Source organism: Athene cunicularia (assembly GCF_003259725.1).
Source record: "Athene cunicularia isolate RWA chromosome 8 unlocalized genomic scaffold, athCun1 chr8_part1, whole genome shotgun sequence".
Lineage (NCBI taxonomy): Eukaryota > Metazoa > Chordata > Aves > Strigiformes > Strigidae > Athene > Athene cunicularia.
Genome location: NW_020799109.1, coordinates 3,308,012 through 3,326,294, shown reverse-complemented (window position 1 = coordinate 3,326,294; position 18,283 = coordinate 3,308,012). Strand labels below are relative to the sequence as shown.

General features: G+C 41.1%; 1 protein-coding gene across 2 annotated transcripts in view; it reads left to right on the top strand.

The window, feature by feature from the left end:
* PATJ (PATJ, crumbs cell polarity complex component) overlaps nucleotides 1-18,283 on the top strand; it is a 148,003-nt gene that overhangs the window by 71,543 nt on the left and 58,177 nt on the right. For both annotated transcript variants that reach the window (XM_026853925.1, XM_026853924.1), the window contains exon 25: nucleotides 14,019-14,215. In XM_026853925.1, coding sequence (XP_026709726.1) covers nucleotides 14,019-14,215 — 197 coding nt within the window. The remainder of the gene's footprint in view (nucleotides 1-14,018; nucleotides 14,216-18,283) is intronic.

The window sequence follows — 18,283 nt, the reverse complement described above, 5'->3', positions numbered from 1 at the left end:
TGAGGAACGGGGAGTTCAGCGAAGCCTTTCAGGGACAGAATGATGTGGTCATTCTTTTGTGTGTGCAGGAGGCATATTGTGGCGTTGTAAATGGGTAGGACTTGCACGGTGACACGTGTCAGGGAGAGTGCCGGCTCGGAAGGGCAGAGCGAGCAGCACCCGCGGCAGCTGCTGGCGGCGTGACCGGATGGCTCTTGGCATCGGAGCAAACCAATGGGCTCACCCTTCCGGCGTCCCTGGACGGGTCTGTACAGCAGCCAGTTGGTACATCTGCTCCAGCCCGTCCTCCCTGTCCCCTGGTAGCCGTGTGTTGGCAGACCTTCCCCTTCTTCTTTTTGCCTGATTTCTGTACTCCACTCGGAGAGATGTAGGAGAGCGGTTCTGAGGGGAGGGAGGACAGAGGTACTGGTTGGGTGCTCTCTGTGCTGCCTCCAGCTAGGACTGGAGTGCGGAGTTGTGAAGATTTTAACAAGTACTTCTATGAGTACTGCAGCTAATGAAGTTAGATTCCTACAGATTTGTGTCTCCCGTTTGACTGACTTGAGTGTCGAGGAAGGTGTGAGCTCCGATTTAAGCTTTTCCTGTGGCTGGAGCATTTCTAAGGGGTCTCTCTCTTGTGAATTCATTGACGCTTTAATAAAGTGCGATCTCACACCGAAGCCTTTCCCTCAGTCAGGGTATTTATCAGGTTTCTCTCCTCTGCACAACTGCTTATTTTCATGAACTTTTTATAGTGCCTTTGAGACCCCTGGTCCACCATCAGATTTGCTTCAAATTGGCCCGCAGGTTCAAAGGTTTGGGGGAAGGAGCTTGGATTGCACAGGGTATGATTGCATAAGCTTTGTTCCTATAGGAAAACAGAATATAATTATTTACTGCATTAGAATTAAACTTTATTTATATTAACAGATTAAAATATAATTAGTAAACAGTGGAGCGTAACCCCCCAGACTGCAGTTCGGAAGACCTGGCGTCTCTTCTGGCGTGGTTACCGTCTGTTGGATGTCTTGGTTAGCCATCTGTCATAAGATACACAAAGCATCTTGAGCCTTCTGGACCACCATGCCACAGTTTCCAGGGGTTAGGTGGCCATTTAAATTTAAAAATAAAATAAAATAAAAAGCAGGATCCATGGAGTTCCCGCTTAGCCAAAAGACAGTGTTTATTCCTGAGGAGCAAGTCATGGATGCATCTGAATCATCCCTTCCAAAGGCTGAATTCCACAAGAGAAGAAAAAAATCAGTTGAATATCAACCCAGAAGATTTACAGTAAAATCTACCATACCCCACTCTTTATTTTTCCCCTCAAGCGTTTGTTTTTTAACTTTCTCTTAGTTGATTTCCTCCTCCAGTCAGAGTGAAAAAGTAAGTCTATTTAATATAGTGAAGTTTATCCATTTAGCTCTTCCTCTTGGATAAATCCTTGGAGATGGATTTCTTTTGCCAGAAGGAAAAGAGAGAGTGTTTGACATATTGCAAGCCTCTGCTCACATACATCATCAATTTCCTGATTATAATTGTGTTCATTTAGAAAATGCCCAAAGCTTAATGCATTAATAACTTTATTTCATTAAATACATTAAAGAGAAGCTATTTGCTACCTAATAACATATTTTGGTACTAAAAAAATCTGTTAAAAATACACTGTTCACTTGTTTGTGATTTTATTTTTCTTCTGCAGAGAGATGAATGCCTTGCTTATCACTTCTTATTTGAAATGTGATATAAGCAAAGGTGTCTGACCATAATCCTTTTATTTTACTCTTTGTGGAAGAGAAAACAGGTCTCGTAGACTCTGTCCTTTGGAGAAATTAAAAACAATCAGAATAGAATTTCTGATACAAAATATTGTCGTATTTAATCAAATCTGTCAAGTTTTATGATGTCATAAGTACAGCATAAACCTGATTAACTTCTTGAATAGACTCTCAAGACAGCTGATTAAATAAGATGTATGGCTTATTTAGGGAGTGTATACAACCGGTTTATGATTTCACAGTGATATTAAATGGGGATTTTTGTGTGCAGAGGAATTATCCATTCCCAGATCCATGTCCAGATCCTCCTGCCTCACCTGATGGAAAAAGAAAATGGCAGTTGGCTGCATAAATGCAAGAGTTGCTGTCTGACTGATGCTTTCAGTGGCAGAGAAATCTGTGTTCTTATTAGCATAGCATGCATACTTATCTTCAGTTTATATCACATAGGAGAATTTAAAATTATTCCAAGTAATAAACCCTTGCTTTCTCATTTTAAGAAGAGACATTTGAGTTAATTCTTTATTTGCTTGGTGCTTTTCTCTTTTGGAATAACAGGATTAATAAACGGTATGTTTTCAGCATGGAATTTTGCATTTAGTTGTTTGACTGTATGAGAAGCGCTTACTTTGCCATCTTCCACTAATGTTCTGCTATTTCTCAGGCTGAAGCCCCACACTGTGAGACCATCTAACTGTGAGCTGAAAGGGGGAGTGCCTGTCTCTGCTCTCACCTTCCCCAGTTGTTTATGGTACTTATGTGCTTGTTGCTCTTCCCTTCCTCAGCCTGTTCAACTCACTCACTCAGCAGAAAACTGCTCCACCATTAGAGGAATGGTTTTCTGGTGGGTTGGTGACCTGCATAGACTCTTAGGGGATTCTGAGGAGCACGAGAGCTGGCTTGAACAGAGGGGGAAGGGAGGACATTCTTCTTCAGCTCCACATCACGTAAAATTGGGGTGCTGTGCTGTGGGCCCCCTTCTTTCATCCTGTCCTCCATAAGGCTGGAAAAGGTCTTCACTTTGGGCTACAGCTCGAGCTGAGGCGCCACCTCGGCCATGAAGTGTACAGGCTGAGAGCAAAGCAAGGGATGAGCAGGTGTGGGCTGTGCACAACGCTGCCAGCTGGACCAGGCTGACGAGAAACCAAAGCACACAAAGGGGAGCTGCAGTTTGCTTCCCCTGAAATGGGAGGGGAACGTGGGGCTGCGTTAAAGACAGGAGCGCAGCGATGCGCTGGCGCGTGCTCTTGGCTGTCTTGTAGCTCAGTGGCTGGCTTGGGAAAGGGATCCTGTGGATGAATGTTACCAGAGGTTGCCAGTAGTGCTCTCTGAATCATAGGAGGGCCAAGCTGTATATCAGAAATCTTGTCCGGAGATGTGTGAGTAGATCTTTTTCTTCTGAGTTGCAAGTCTCTTTTGGACTTGAAGCCAACAGTTGTCCAGCAGTGGCTATACCATTAGTTTGTGTCCCTCTTTTACATGTAATACGTTAGACATCATCAATTAAATATACACATCATAGCTGAAAATACAGAAAGATATAGTAGAATAATTATTATTGGTGTTTTATTGATAGAAGAGGCTTTAAAGTGAAATTACTTGTATGGATTTGTTTTGTTCTAAGACACAAAAAACGGTGATCTGCAGCATTGCCAGGTGTTGCAGTCATTTTTCATTTTACCTAAGCAATCAAAGGCAAGCCATGATATTGGGAAACTCAGGTCTATACTTAAACAAAACCTCTAAGCATTGCTGGTTGTTGTAAAAAGCTTGAAAATTACTGAAGTGCTGTTTGATAGCTTAGAAAACCAGGACCTACAACCAACCCAGACTTAACTCTTTTGAAATTTCTTGTCTCTGCAGAAGCATTGCATGATGCAGGGAGGTATGGGGTGGGCTGGCCCTGTTCCTTCTTATCTAATATTTTGTTCCTTGGCTTCATGTCCAGAAGTGTGCAGTGATGAGCTGGGCATGTAGCACACCAAGCACGGTGCAGGGATGGTCTTCAAGTAGCTGACAGACCTCTCAGCAGCTTGGGGGTATTACAGAGAGTGGTTTCAGTGTCCTGCACAAAAGCAGAGAGGATCCTAGAAGTTATCAGATAGTTTGTAAGTGTTTGAGGAGCTGATGAAAGACTGACCAGGTATGGGCCTAGCAAAATACTGCTTCTGTAGAGCTGCCCCAATTTAAAAAAAAATAAAAGAGAGAGAAAAGATAAATAAGACTAAACAGTCTTGTGAGGCTGCTCATGTCTCTTCTGTAAGTGAAGTGCACTCTACCACCTTATGTCCTCTAAAAGCTGGATATGCATCTTTTTTAACATTAAGCTTCTTTTTTATTTAAATTGGATTTGCCCTTAATTTAAATCAAAAATTTCCTGCTTTTAACGTGCATTGTAAGTTTTAACTGGCAATCTACATAAAGATCTGAGCATACTCTAACCTATTAGCATAATTTAAATGAAAAATCTATTCAGGAAAATTGTGTGTGCACCCAGAGAACTGAGAGAAATCTGGACCCAGAACTGACTGTAGTAAAAATCCAGCTTTTGACTTTTTCTTCAGCAGCCCGAAACAAAGACCTATTCTCTCTACAGCTTATTCAACTAATTCAGTGGGACTGAAAATAGCTTATCAAACTTGAACAACTTATTAGGAGCTGAAAAAGGATATTTTTCTTTTCTGGTCTGTGAATAAAAACTGAGAGTGTGAAGTTGAGAGTTGTCAGTTGGAAAATTATGGAAGTGTTTGTGGCCATGGTGTGATGGCAGAACCTCCTCTGAGGTCACTGCATGGTGTTTATCGTTAACTAGGTGTTCCTGAAGGCCCAAAGACAGACAAAAGGAAATCTTTGACAAAGTGGAAATTAGACCGTTTAAAAAGGTTTTTGATCACCATAGAACCTCCATTATCTACTGTGAGAATAACAATGCTTTTGTTTAATATTCCCGTTTTGAATGAAAACATTTCAATAAAAACATTTTTTTAATATCAATCACAATTGGCATATTTGTATGCAATATTTTTATTACAAAGCTGTTGCTTATATTTTAATTACATTCTAATTTCTGTCCAAATACAAACTGTATATATTTTTAGGAAAAGTGTCTAGTATAGAAGAAATGTTGTTCACAATATCTGACACATATGATAAATCTTAAGCATTTCAACAACTGTCTAGTAAATTTTATATTTCCTTAAATACTTACATAGCATTTTATCCCCATGGTTGGCCTAAAGAAGGAACATATGTTGTAAATACAGTCTTTTGTTGCAGCTGAATGTATTTTTATAGTAACTAGTTACAATCAATCTTTAGCAAAATAACTAAAAATTAAAAATATTCAAGAGGATTAAAATGTATCGTTAAATCACAATTGAATTAAAGCACAACTAAAGTAGATGATCATGATCTGTCTTCCCTGGGTCTTCTCGCTGTTAAGACTTGCACTGTATTTTCCAGCATAGCTCTGTGGGCATTTTCCTGGGCTTTACAGTCCCAGATGACTCATCCAACTTTAATCTTTTTATTCACTGTCACAGCATATTTAAAAATTGCTGTACAAGCAAACTTAAACTATTGTGGTGGGGGTTTTTTAATCCAAAAATTGAATTTAGTCATTGTCAAGTCACTCTAATGCCACGTAGCTTTGTTGTGTTGCAAGGCTGTGCTGCCGTGGCAGAGCAAGCAGTCACGTTGGGTTGGGACAATCTTCCTGCCATCTCCTCTCCACCATCTCTTATCCCAGCCGCACAGTATCATTTCCTCCTCTTTACCTGCTCTTCCACAATCAACTTCCTTAATCCTTTTTCCTTTTATGGCTTGTTAGCGCAACTGTTTTGATTTTATTTGAAGCTTTACATGTGGGTTTTTGTTTTTTTTTCTATGTTTCACAAATGGTGGCAATTCTCCTGGAGACCTTCCTTTAAGAATTTTCTATAGCTCTTTGGGCTCATCAGTACAGGTTATGTATGCTGGTCAAAAAGTATGAAGTCCAAAAGTCTCCCCATTTTCTCATCCCATCCCCCTTTAGATGGAGGAGGTTCAGGCTGTCATTGCAGGTTCTTAAATTAAGAACACATCAATGTGTGAAGCATGTCTCATCACCTTGGCTTCTGAGAGGTGTCCTTTGTGCTGCCTTTCACAATTACTTATCACTGGGAAAGTTGATGCTCAGGCCCCTATAAGCCTTCGTTAGGTAACAAACTTTCCGTTTCTGACAATAGTCTGATGCCATTCTCTTTAATTAGACTCAGTACAGAAAGATTTCAAGATAATGACTGTGCCAGTCGCTTTGTGGGAACATCATTATTTAAAGATGAAACACTGTCAGATCAAGTTACACTGTATTACTGTCAAGGGAGGAAGAATTTAAATGTTCACAATATTCATTTGTTCATGTTGAGACCAAGCAGAAAAGCAATGGATTAGAGTTCCCCAATATTCTTTGTTAGGTCTCAGACACCCTTGCTCTTCAATCAAATGAACAAGCAACTTTCAGATACAAATGTAGGGAACAGATTATAGACCCTAGCAGAGCAGTCAGGAGCAAGCCACAAAACCTGCTCCTACCAGAACAACTAGCTTAGAAAAGAAATTGCTGTCCCAGTTGTGAGATTTTTATTTTTTTTCCCCAAAAAACTGCATTGTAAAAATGGGTCGTTAAACGGTCGTCTGTCACAGCATCTGGGAATCTGATTTTGTGTGCGTGTGTATTGTGCATCCTGACAGATCACTGACACTCGGTGGGCACGTCGACGCTGGGTCATAGCCGCCATGCAGCAGGCTACAAGTGCAAGCCATGTGCGTTTAGAGATATTTCAAATTTCCTGGAGACTGCAGATGGAAATCGGTATTTTCTGGTGTTCGTATACTGTTAACATACCCGAGCTTCCCAGAGAACTATGTTAGGCAAGCCTCAGCAGAGCGGCAGCAAGACTGTTTTCCTCTTGGGAGGTGCAGCGTGAGTGAGCCTGGCAGCTGTGATAACTGAGCCTTATCTCCGGGCTGCTCCGTGCCGTCACCACTGAGTGGGCTGGGAAGCTCTGAAGACTGCAGTATTTTGGCCTTAGATGACTTAAACTGCATGGTACAATACAATATACTGCAATATTATACAGTATTTTCCGTGGGATTTGTCTCAGTTATCTTTTCAACGGCTTAAAAATGGGGTCTCCAGCAGCTGTCTTGAGGTCCCCACCCCACATTTTAAGGATGTAATTAGTTCAAAATGCCTTCAGTTGGGCCTTTTATGGGCCCAAACATCAACCGTGCTGTGATATATTTTTGCACCTAAATATTCCTATTCTTGTAGAGGATTTTATCAAAAGGAAAATGTTTCTGTTGCTATTTGTATTTAATCAACTAGTGGGGGTATGATGCTCCAACATCTAGCCTGTATCTAGAGGAAACAACCAGTTTATCAGTCCTGGGGTAGCAGGCAAGAAGCACGTGGGCAGCTTTTGCCAGTTCTTTCCTCCAAAGCCTGTAAGACTACTCTGAGCTCAGCATCAGTGCTCCACCAGAGCGACTGATTGCGAGATCACAGCACCCAGAGGAGGTCACTTCTGAGGAAACCCAAGCGCTTTGATGAGGGCTAATGTGTCATTTGAAAGGCAAATGAATGGAAGTATGGTGTGCAGGGGAGGGCAAATTCCCTTCTAATCAGCAATTATTAGCATCGGGATGCTCTACTTACCACACTTTAACTAAATCTACTTTTAAAATTGTTAAAGATCTCAGATAAACATTGATATGAATAGACTCATCATGTTCTTGTCATCTAATTAAAAACAAAAACCACAATATCTCTTCCTCGGAGAATGTAAATGTATAAAGAAACTGCAGCTTTATAATGAAGCTTTGAGCCTGAAATAAGGAAAAATTGTTGGCAAGAACTCCATTTGTTCAATATGTTGACATGAGATGGTGCAAGCATTGGAGATGATCCCTGATGTTACGGATGGCAGTTACCTTCGTTCTCAGACAGGGCTAATGTCACTTTTCTCTCTGCTGTTGTCTTCAGGCGGGATGATTCCTTGATTATAGGAAGAAAACATTAATGATAACTGTTTCTAAATGTCACCTGCTCACAGGAACAAAATGAAATGGTACTTGAAGTGGATTGTGGAGACTCTCATTATACTCCTCTTCCTGGATTAGTTAAAAATCACTAGCAGAAATTCTGCTGTAGGAGGAGTGATGTGAGGGACAAGTGGGGTTTAAGGCCAAGCATTGGAGGAGAAGGAAAGTTTTCTTGTGTGAGCTGAGAAGCTACTGCAAGCATTTGCGTGACATGAGAGGAGCAAAATGGAATGGGAACCTGAGCTGAAGGGAGCAGTTAGAAGAGAACAAACTCGGAGATCCCAAACAATAGCCCAAATCCTTCATGGGGAAAGAAAAAAAAAAAAAAAAAAAAAAAAAAAAAAAAAAAAAAAAAAAAAAAAAAAAAGGAGAAGGGGTAGTCTTCAAGTCAGGGTAAGAATATTGTCTCAGGAGTGTTTAATGCACACTTGTTTTTCACTTGAGCTTGGGTGAGTTGTATTTGTGACAGTATGAAAGCCCACACTTCAGCTGTTCATGTAGAGAAGGCTTTGTCTGTGTGGCACCTTGTGCATATTTTCTCCCTCATGTACTTAAAAGTTACATTCTAATATTTTGGCTCACAGTATTCCTTCTTTTTTTTTTTTTTTTTCTTCCTTGTATATGACAGACTTGGGCTTGGGGTGGGAGCATTAACTGAAGTGTGCCAAAGAATAATAGAAATGCCAGGGTTTATTTTTCTCTGAAAATCATCACTTCAGTTTTGATGACTGACTTCCAAATGGGGTATATGAAGCAAAGTGTTGCCAAAGGGATGGTGTTGGCTGTCAAAAGGAGATTGTAGGGGATGCTGAGTTTCTGGATCACTGCAGGGATGCTCCCTGCCCACAAGTTTGGAGGCAACAGCATTTACAAGGGTGTGAGCCCCAGCAGACTCTGTCCTCTCACCACCCGAAGGAGGGACACTGGCATAACCCAGCTTTTGGCTCATGGTTTTAGATTTGCCAGTTTTGAATACGACTGCCATATTTTTCTCGTGGATGCTGATCACTGAGAGAACTGGAATGGTTTTATGGAGTTTAAGAAAGTATTACAGAAATTCTGTCCTATTTTTCAGTGTAAAGCTTAGAAAAACAGACAGGTGCGTCACTTTTGAGATAAGGTTTGGAGAACTGTCTGCCTCCTTGGAGCTGAACAGAGGGCTAGTGGGAAGATTAAAACAATAAGCTTATTATATTATTAGTAGTGGGAGAATTCTAAACCCCATTTGTTCAATTATGGTCTCTTCAATATGCTTATTTAGGTTCTTGTAAATTGTAATCAGTAAATTAGATGTGCTGCCCTCACAGCTCTAGGGTTAGCTTTCAAGGGACTTCCTACATTATTTTTTTTTTAATGTTTATAGTGAAATCAAGAAGGGAATTAGTTGTTTGATATGCAAGGTTGCTCTGTGTAGTGGATGCTGGCTGCATTCTGATATCTATCATTACTAAATGAAAAACAGTTGTGATGCTGCAGCACTGCTGTCTGAGCAGAGTAATCTCAGAAAAGGCTAGGACTGTAACCATGTTATGTGCTGTGTGATAAAAATGGTAGCTAAAACCATTAAAATGAACACAGGCTGATAAATGAGACCATTGTAAAGTCTCCAAAAGCCAGCATATGTTGCTAATAGTTATCTGAGGTAATGCAAGAGGGATGTAAAATCCTCAGTATCACCTTCTATATACAAATATCATCTGTCATTTCTTTTTGTGGTATTTTTACCCTTTTCTTTTCTCTGTATTTTGCCTTGACAGTTTAATATTGAGCATTTGGTACTAAACCCAATCACCTACCTGAGTCATACAGCGCTTTTTCTTTCCTCTTTACCTTTCTAGATGGACTCTAATTTGCATCACGCAGAGACACCATTTTCAAAAGAAACACCTCTTCCCTTTCAGCTCATTTAACTGGAGATTTCAGCAGGTTTGGGAAACAGGCTCCTTCAGCCCTTTGCAAGTGCTTTATATGTCTTTGTAATTTAAAGAGCCTTTTGCCTTCCTGAGAAGTGGTGTCTGTTTTTTCCGTGCAGATAAATTGTGTATTTGTTGCAATACTAGGTCATACAAACTCCAATATCCTGACCATATTGTCCCCATTTATTTCTTTTATCTTTCTGTTTAATATAATAGGAATAGCGGCTGAGGCAGGGAAACATATGCAGCAGCATAATAGTATATTGTTTGAAAGCAGTTGTCTTCCATTTCCAGTGTTTCTCTTTGAAATGTAATTGTCTGCTAATATAACTGGGAAATATTATTGCAGGAGAGATCACTAAAGCGTGTTCTTGTGCTTTTAGTTCATGTTACATCTCTCTAGTATTTTTAAAAGAAACTGGACGCAACCTTAGCTAGTTAAATATCATTGGTGAGATATCTTTGTAGAAGTTGTGATAGGCATATTGTCACCGAATGTGGAAACAACTCCATGTAGTGCCAAAACAAGAAACACTGTGTCCCATGTGTAATGCAGCAACAACAGAATTACAATTGCCTTGTGTAAAGTATCTGGTAATGAAGGCAGATAATGGAATTCTTTGCAAAAGCAGATGCTAACTGGCTCCCCAATGCTAGGCAGAGAACTGAAAAGTGATACCAGCTGGAGGGGAGAAAAAACAGCTGAAAAAGGCATTAAAAAGACGATGCCGTAGATGCACGTTTGTTTAAGCAGTAAATACTTGTTTAAAATAATCTTATGAGATTCTTATTAAGAAGCAAACTGAGAATACGATTACGATGTTATAGGAAGTCAGCTGGATGCCCAAAGGATATTTGTATGCAGATTGGATGAGTAACGCAAGGACACCGCTGGGAATAGCGCGTTATCATTTACACTGCAAGGCTGGCTGGTGAGGACAGCCCTTGGAAGTGTTTAATTGCAGGAGGTGGGGCTTGCGAGAGCCAGAACCTTCTGTTGTTCAGGGAGGAGACAGCACGCCCTGCTAAGGGAGGCTTGACTTTAGAAGCAGGGGTGTCTCTGCTCGTCCCTACACGCACGAACATGTACACACGTGCTTGTGTCTTCTCCAGCAGCACTCGCTGACGGTGCCCTCCTGCCGGGCTGGAAACAGCACTCAGCACGTAGCATCCTTGTTGTTTCCTCTGTTGTCTCCCACTATTTTACCACTCCAGTCACCTCAGCCATTTCAGATAGTTGCTTCGTAAATGAATGTGATAATTTAGTGAAGGACTTAGTCCACACAGAAGTTTCCTTTTGTTGTAAATACAGATTTTTTTTCAAACACAAACATGCAGTGGGGAAAACCCTTTTAAAAGAAAACAGAACAAAACTCTTAACAAATAGAGCAACTTGACGACCCGTGGAGTTGGTCTCTTTTTTTTTTTTTTCCCAGATAAATTTTTCTTTACCCAAAGAATTGTTCCCACAGTGGTGGATTACTGGTGCAGCTGGAGTGCCAAGCTGGACATCGACTCACCAGGGTTTCCAGTCCTGACCCAGTGCAGGCAGACCAGAAAGCTCAGTGTGGCTCTGTCTCATCCCAGGCAATTGCCCTAACTACTAATTTTTGGAGGATTAAAACTTACTTTTAGTTTCAGCCCAACACGGAACAGGAATATTCACGTACTTCTGAGCAGCTAACATTTTTCCCATGTGAGAAAACTCATTTTGGGCTGCTCCAGCAAGAGGAAACACCATGGAGTCTACAGACGTACTACCGGTAGTATCAGAATATATACTGGTAGTATCTGATACTGGTAGTATCAGAATATATACTGGTAGCAACTGATACTGGTAATACCAGGAGACAGTTGTGTGCAGGTAGAGGCTGGAGCAGTGTGTCCATGTGCTGTGTCACAGAGCTGCTCCTGCATCAGGCTCATGTTGAGGAATTTCAAGGAGTTTTACTGACAAGCAAGAAATGAGTTTTGAAGCAGTCTCTGGAGATTTGCAGCTTCATCCGTGCAGTGTTTAAGGGTGTGTGTTCTCTTTGCTCCTTCACCTCTTTTCTGTGCCTCCTGACTGCGAGTTGCTGAAAGAATGCTTTAGCCGGGTTCTTTCCTCCTAGCAAATGAAAATGAGATGTGTTGTCTGTGCAAAACGAGCAACAGAAGGAGCTGTGGCAGAGCAATGATCAGTCAAGAGCATCCCTCCAGAGCACCGATTCTTTGCTTTATCAACAAAAGTGCAACCACTAAGAAATCCCTTTTCTGCTGATGACCTGTTCTTAATATTCTTACAGCTGGGATACGCTACAGCTACTTGCAGCGCTGTAATGAGTTGTTCGTCTAATTGTGGTGGGCAGAAAATGTCTTGGTGCTCTTCGGGTCTGGACTTTGCTTAATGAGAAAAGAATGTTAAACCTCAGCGGTGTGAATGAAACACGTGCGGCTGCGGATCTGCTGTGCTTTCAGAAGCCCCATTTTCAAGACCTTTCTTCACCTGCTGTTTTTCGGCAGGAGATATCCTGCATACTAAGCAGAAAAAAGCCACTTTCCAAATCCAAGTAGCAAATCACATCTCTATTTACGTTTTGACCGCATTAGTTAAGAAATATATTAAAAAACTGTGGAGCTACCTGGATTACAATTTAATGCAGTTTAGATGAATTTTTGACATATAATTGATAGTAAGAAGTGAGGTTTCTAATTTTTCCTGATATTCTGATTTTGTGCAGACCTCTGTAGGGTTTTACAGCTTTCCAGGGATAACATCTCACCCTTAATATACATCCCTAGGATTTTAGGCTTAGGCTCCAGGGCGCTGGGGATTTTGAGCATGGCAGGAAAATTTGAGCCTGTAAATGCAGCGATGGGAGAGCTGGTTCTTGTCCATGTTACTCTAAGTGTAGGAAGTGCTCTGGGGTGCATCTGGGGTTGGAGACAGGAGCCTGCTCCCCCTGTCCCAGCCGTCTGTGCCGCGGCACGAGGGGCTGCTGCAGCTGGTAGAATCGCTGAAGAAGGGTCCTTGGAGAGGACAGCTGCTGGGGTGGACCCAAAACCACCCTGGCAGCCTGCACAGGGGCTGTGGAAGGAACACCTCTACTTCACTATCTTCTCAGCAGTTTTTATTCACTTTTAGTTGCTTCCCTCCCCCCTTCCCCAGCTCCTTTCCCCCTCCCTTGTTGTCATGGGAACATTCACTACAGTGGTTAAATCATGGTATTAAAGTATACTTTCCCAGTAGAATGGTAATAGCAAATATTGATCTAGCTACTGCTGCTGACTCAGGGATATAGCTGAACATACAATATCTCTTATTTCACTTCTTAATGCATAATGCAGTGGTTTCTTTCACCTTGGACTCTGTGCTAAAGGTGACAGCCAGCCACAGCAAAATATTTTGACTTGTTTTTCTTTAATGTGTGGCCCAGCCAACACATTGGATGCAGGTGGTGTTACAAAGCTGACTTTAAAATCTGCAGAGGACAGACAGGAAGAAAAATCACCCTTGCTGTGATTGACCCTCGCAAGCAATAGTTATAGATGTTTGTATGCCAGTGAAAAGACATTCAGATTAAACTGTCAGCACCCACAGACACACAGTGTGCTCCCAATAACTTTGTAAGTGTATCGCGCTCTGTCACAGAAATGGTTGGAATGTAGATGAAAGACAAATAACTACCTTAATATCAAGTGAGGCTGCATTTAAAAATGTGTTCATTCATATACATTGTCACTGACATCTGCTTTGAATAATCACCTGCACAGTAGCACGTAATGTTAAGCAGAGCATGGTAAGCATATTCCTGAGTCACCAGAAAGGAGCAAAAGTAAAAGATTCTACCTTGAGATGTGAGTTTGCAGTAATTCGCAATGTAAGCATTTCAGTTTCCCACAGTGGTTAATTAACCAGCTCTAACTTTATGAGAGTTTCCTGAAATTGATAGGTTTTGTAAGGTAAGATTGAGGTGCCTCTGGAATTCCCTTGTTTACCCTCCTTTCAAAAAATTTTTGGTCTAGAACCAGCCTGTTGTACAAATAATTAAAGTAATGCAGTTTTGATGTAATTAGCATCTGCACTGGATGCTGCATTTTGGTGTGTGAGTGATACAGGCACAGCAAATGGCATTTTAGAGTCTGTGCTGGGAAGATCCCTGTTAACAAAGAGTAGGTGCTGAGAAGCCATCAGTTTCTGGCGTGTTTCTATAAGTTCTTGAACATCTTCATGCACGTTATTTTATGTTATAACTCATTGCGTGTTTCTTGATCTTTCTAGAAAAAATCAGGCAAAGATATGCAGATCTACCAGGGGAGTTGCACATTATTGAGCTTGAGAAAGACAAAAATGGGCTCGGACTGAGTCTTGCTGGCAACAAGGACCGCTCTCGTATGAGCATCTTTGTAGTTGGTATCAATCCAGATGGACCTGCAGGACGAGATGGAAGGATGCATATTGGCGATGAACTTCTAGAGGTAAGTGTTTCCTTTAACTACCAAGCAGGGTTCATATGGAGAGAGGGAGAGGCATATGTGAAACTATCATTTGAACCTTAAATAAAGTCTGCAAATAGAATTAGGTGGCTGAGGCAAGGAGCTGCACTGATTTATGCCAACTGAGAACTTGGCCTTTGGCAGGTAAATGTGTTTTCAGTGAAACAAAAATCATTGGCCTGTGAAAACTAATGTCTTGTCAGTGAAGGCTGTGCTCTCAGCATGTTCAAAAGCTATGCCTAGGGAGGGACTGTTGAAAGGCAGGAAGGGGACAGTAAATCTATCCCTGTAGTGCATATGTGGTTTCATAGGGAAATTCACACCTTACATTAAAAAAAAAAACAAAACCCCCTCAAAGTTACCATATGTGTTTTTACAGATGACAGGGATATTCCCCATCCTGAAAATAAATTTCATGCTGTAATCTGTTTTGATCTGTTGTAACTTAAAATACTTATTTTCTTTAGTCGTGTCTGGCACGAGTTCACCCACAAGGCAAGAGAGCTCGTTAGCAAGTAGAGTATTTTGTCTTCACTTTTTCTCCTATCTCCTTGCTTCACCTTCAGATTGAAAATGCAGATTTCCTGCACTTCATCTGATTTTTGGCTGTTGCACAATGACACTTTGCTGCAGTACCTGCAGTGGTTCCCCACATCATGATTGCTTCAGCAGTTTAAAAAAATCAGCCATCCCTGGGGATCTTTCCTGTAGAGAGAAGCTTTCCTGACGAGCAAGTACATGCTGACCTACTGCTCTCCACGGGTGGTGATTTTTCTCATCTTTCAGCAACTCTCTGTGCCATCAGAGAACCACCTATTTTCTCATGTTTCTTGACTTGAGAAGGAGCAGTTTGCCTGGGGATGCCTTGGGAGTACTCAGAATTGTCTAGGCGTTTGTCATTGTCTAACAGTTCTGTAATTATGGGTTTTCAATACACATAATACAAGAAAGACTATTTTGCTATAATAATAACACCATCTGAAGTTTATTATTTTCTTTTTAAGTGTGAGAAATGGTATGAAGGTCTATACCATACCGGTGTAGGTAGGAAAATTACTTTCTCCTTCAATTTATGTTATTTCCGTCCTTGGCACCAAATTCTAATGGTTAAAAAATTTTAAATTGTCAGATTTTGGATTTGAAAGCATTCATGGTACCATTTTCCTCTGTACATATAGACCAGGTAGTTCCTGGCAGAGGAAAGATAGAGCCTTTTATATCAATACTTTCCCACAAAAAAGGATCCACTGAAATTTTCTCATATCTCACAAGTTATTCCTTGCAGTGTTTGTTTGATCTAATGTTAAGTGTTGCTAGCAGTACTTGAAAGATGCACCATCTGTGATTAATCACATATATCTCAAGGCTTGGGATTTGCATGCTTGAGCTTTGTCATAAGTAACATTTTCCAAAGTGGTGGTGTTGCCCTAATTCTTCTTGCTGTCAAGTTGGAGGTAAAATAATTTTTTTTTTCCAGTGGAAGGAAAGTGATGTTCACCATCTCAAAAATGCCAAACTTCAAATAAACTCAAGTTCAAAGAGACTTTAGTAACTACTTCTCTTGTTTACCTTTGCAATCAAATTAAAGGTGTGTCACCAGTGGGCAGAAGTGCGATTACTTATATGAAAGGATGTGGTGATCTCATTCTGGTCCCCAGTGACTACGTATCCAGTGTCAAAACATCCTGTATTACAAAGGAATGGGTTGTGCATTAGTCATGTACAAACGTCTCATGTTCACACCAGTGGTCAGTTATTCACAGCTCTGTTTTTTTGTCTTTTAAAAGCATTTCAGTGTTATGTGAATAGCACTGAAATGGAACTAATGGGCATTTACACTGGTAGGTTTTTTTCGGTAACCATTAGGTTCAATAACTGTTTCAGCAACCATTAGGAATCCTCATACCCAACAAATATTTGGGTCACCGAGGCAGAAATATCACAGAATGCTTGGGCTGGGAAGGGACCTTCACAGGTCATCTGGTCACCAACCCGCCTTGCTCAAGCAGGGCCATCTCAAGCCAGTTGCCCTGGACTGTATCCAGATGACTTTGAAATATTTCCAATACAGTTTCATGCTACTTCCGTGCCAGTGATGCAGAGGTCAAGGTGGTCTACTGGCTTTACTTGTAGTGGTTTTTACAACAAAAAGTGTTTAAAAGAGCATTATGGGCAAACTCAAGCGTTCAGAAGTGAGATATGACAGAACCCAGATTGTTTGGTTTTCTCCCATTAAAGACATAAAATTAAAGACTGGGAGTATGGTTGTTGGTCACAGAAGTGTTTTCTCTCTCCCATGGTATCCTTCCCTCATTCAGAGACCCGGATGGACAGTGTTTACTGATGAAGCAACTTAACTCCTCTTCCTTTGGGTAGCGCTTCACTGCATAGAATCACAGACTGGTTTGGGTGGGAAGGGACCTTCAAGATCATCTAGTTCCAACTCCCCTGCTCCACGCAGGGACGCCTTCCACTAGATCAGGTTGCTCAAAGCCCCAGCCTGGCCTTGAATGTAGGTATTAAATTGGTCTGCCTGCAGACTGAGCTGCTGGCCATTCCCACTGGTCAAATATTTAGCTATTCGTAGAAGAAAAGGTGTTGGAATTTGCAGCCACTTCCATTCATAAGCATTTAAGGTAATTTTCCCTGGTATTCTCATCTTCATCAGCAAATAAACCACCCTCAACCCTCATCTTAACTGCATGTTTCAAGTATATTTTCATCTACATCTTTGATTACACATCAGTTTTGAATACTAGAGCATATGGGCAAGAGAAGGGATTCACATCTTAGGACTCCTCCAGCATTTCTGCACTGTCCTGGGGTGTCCCAGTGAATCCTGTCGGTTAGTGTTGCTCCATTAAAACAGTGGATACTACTGCAGTGTGTGCAGATTATTCCCCGTGGCTGTTGATGGAAGTAAGGTTAATGGAATGGAGACATAGATAGTAGATAGATAAATAGATATTACCTTTTCATTTTTCTTTTGAGTTGGAGTTTGATTGGATTCAATTGGAGGATGTGGGATGCTGCAAGACTGCCTCGGCTCCTTATTCATAAAATCTTTTGTCACTGATTTGATGAAATATCATCTCACTTTTAGCTTCTGCAAACAGCAGTAGTCTTTTGGGAGCACGATCCTGTCTCGTTTTCAAAGACAAACCAGCCTACACATTGGGTGAAATGCGGGTCACATACAGTTTTTTAGTGTAATCATTATTTTTTTAATACATCTTCTGTGATGTATTTTGGATGGTTATGTTACTGGAGAAAACAGTTTCTTGAGGGAGAAGGTCCTTTCATCTTACTTTCATACGTGGATGAAAATTACTTTGGATCAGAATTTTGTCCCTCTGCAAAAGAATGTATTTTTTACATGACACGAGTTCTGCTTTTCAGTTCTTTTTCCAAGCAAAGAAACCATCTGTGGCGTTCCTGCCTTGCACTCTTGCTGTTTTAGTGCAGGTGTCTGCACTGCTTCGTATCTTATTAGTTTGGGCTTAGTCCTGCGACTGATTGTGCCCAGCATGGCCCGCAGCGCGTTCACGTGGTGCTGTACCTGTGCTGTTAAGCCCTGCTGCTCGTGAACTCAGCATGTGTCTGTCCTGTGGGGAGGTTTTATTCACACTGAATAATCCACCCTGTTATTATTATCATCTCTCCATAAGAGAGTGAACTGCATTCTGTTAATAAACCAAGCTGTGCAGAGCCCTGTTATGCGAAATTACTGATGTTGGGATTTTCTGCCATCTTCCTGACCCTGCTTATCTTGCTGAAAAAGAGGCAGGAGGTAGAAGGAAACTGTGTTTGGATGTTTTGCTCTAGGAGGCCACAGGGCTTCTTGAAAGAGTGAAAGCTAGTCTTCATGGTCAACAATTGCTGTACAAGTTAGTCCATTCTGGACTGTTGAGTGAGAGGCAATTACATTTTTTTCCTTTTTTATGCTGTTTTTGTCATAGCTCAGAGCCAGAGGGCTTTTCTGCTATTCTGCTAAATGTATTTTTATTGCTATTTTATTTTAAGATTCTCAGATAAATGTAAGTTATGCTG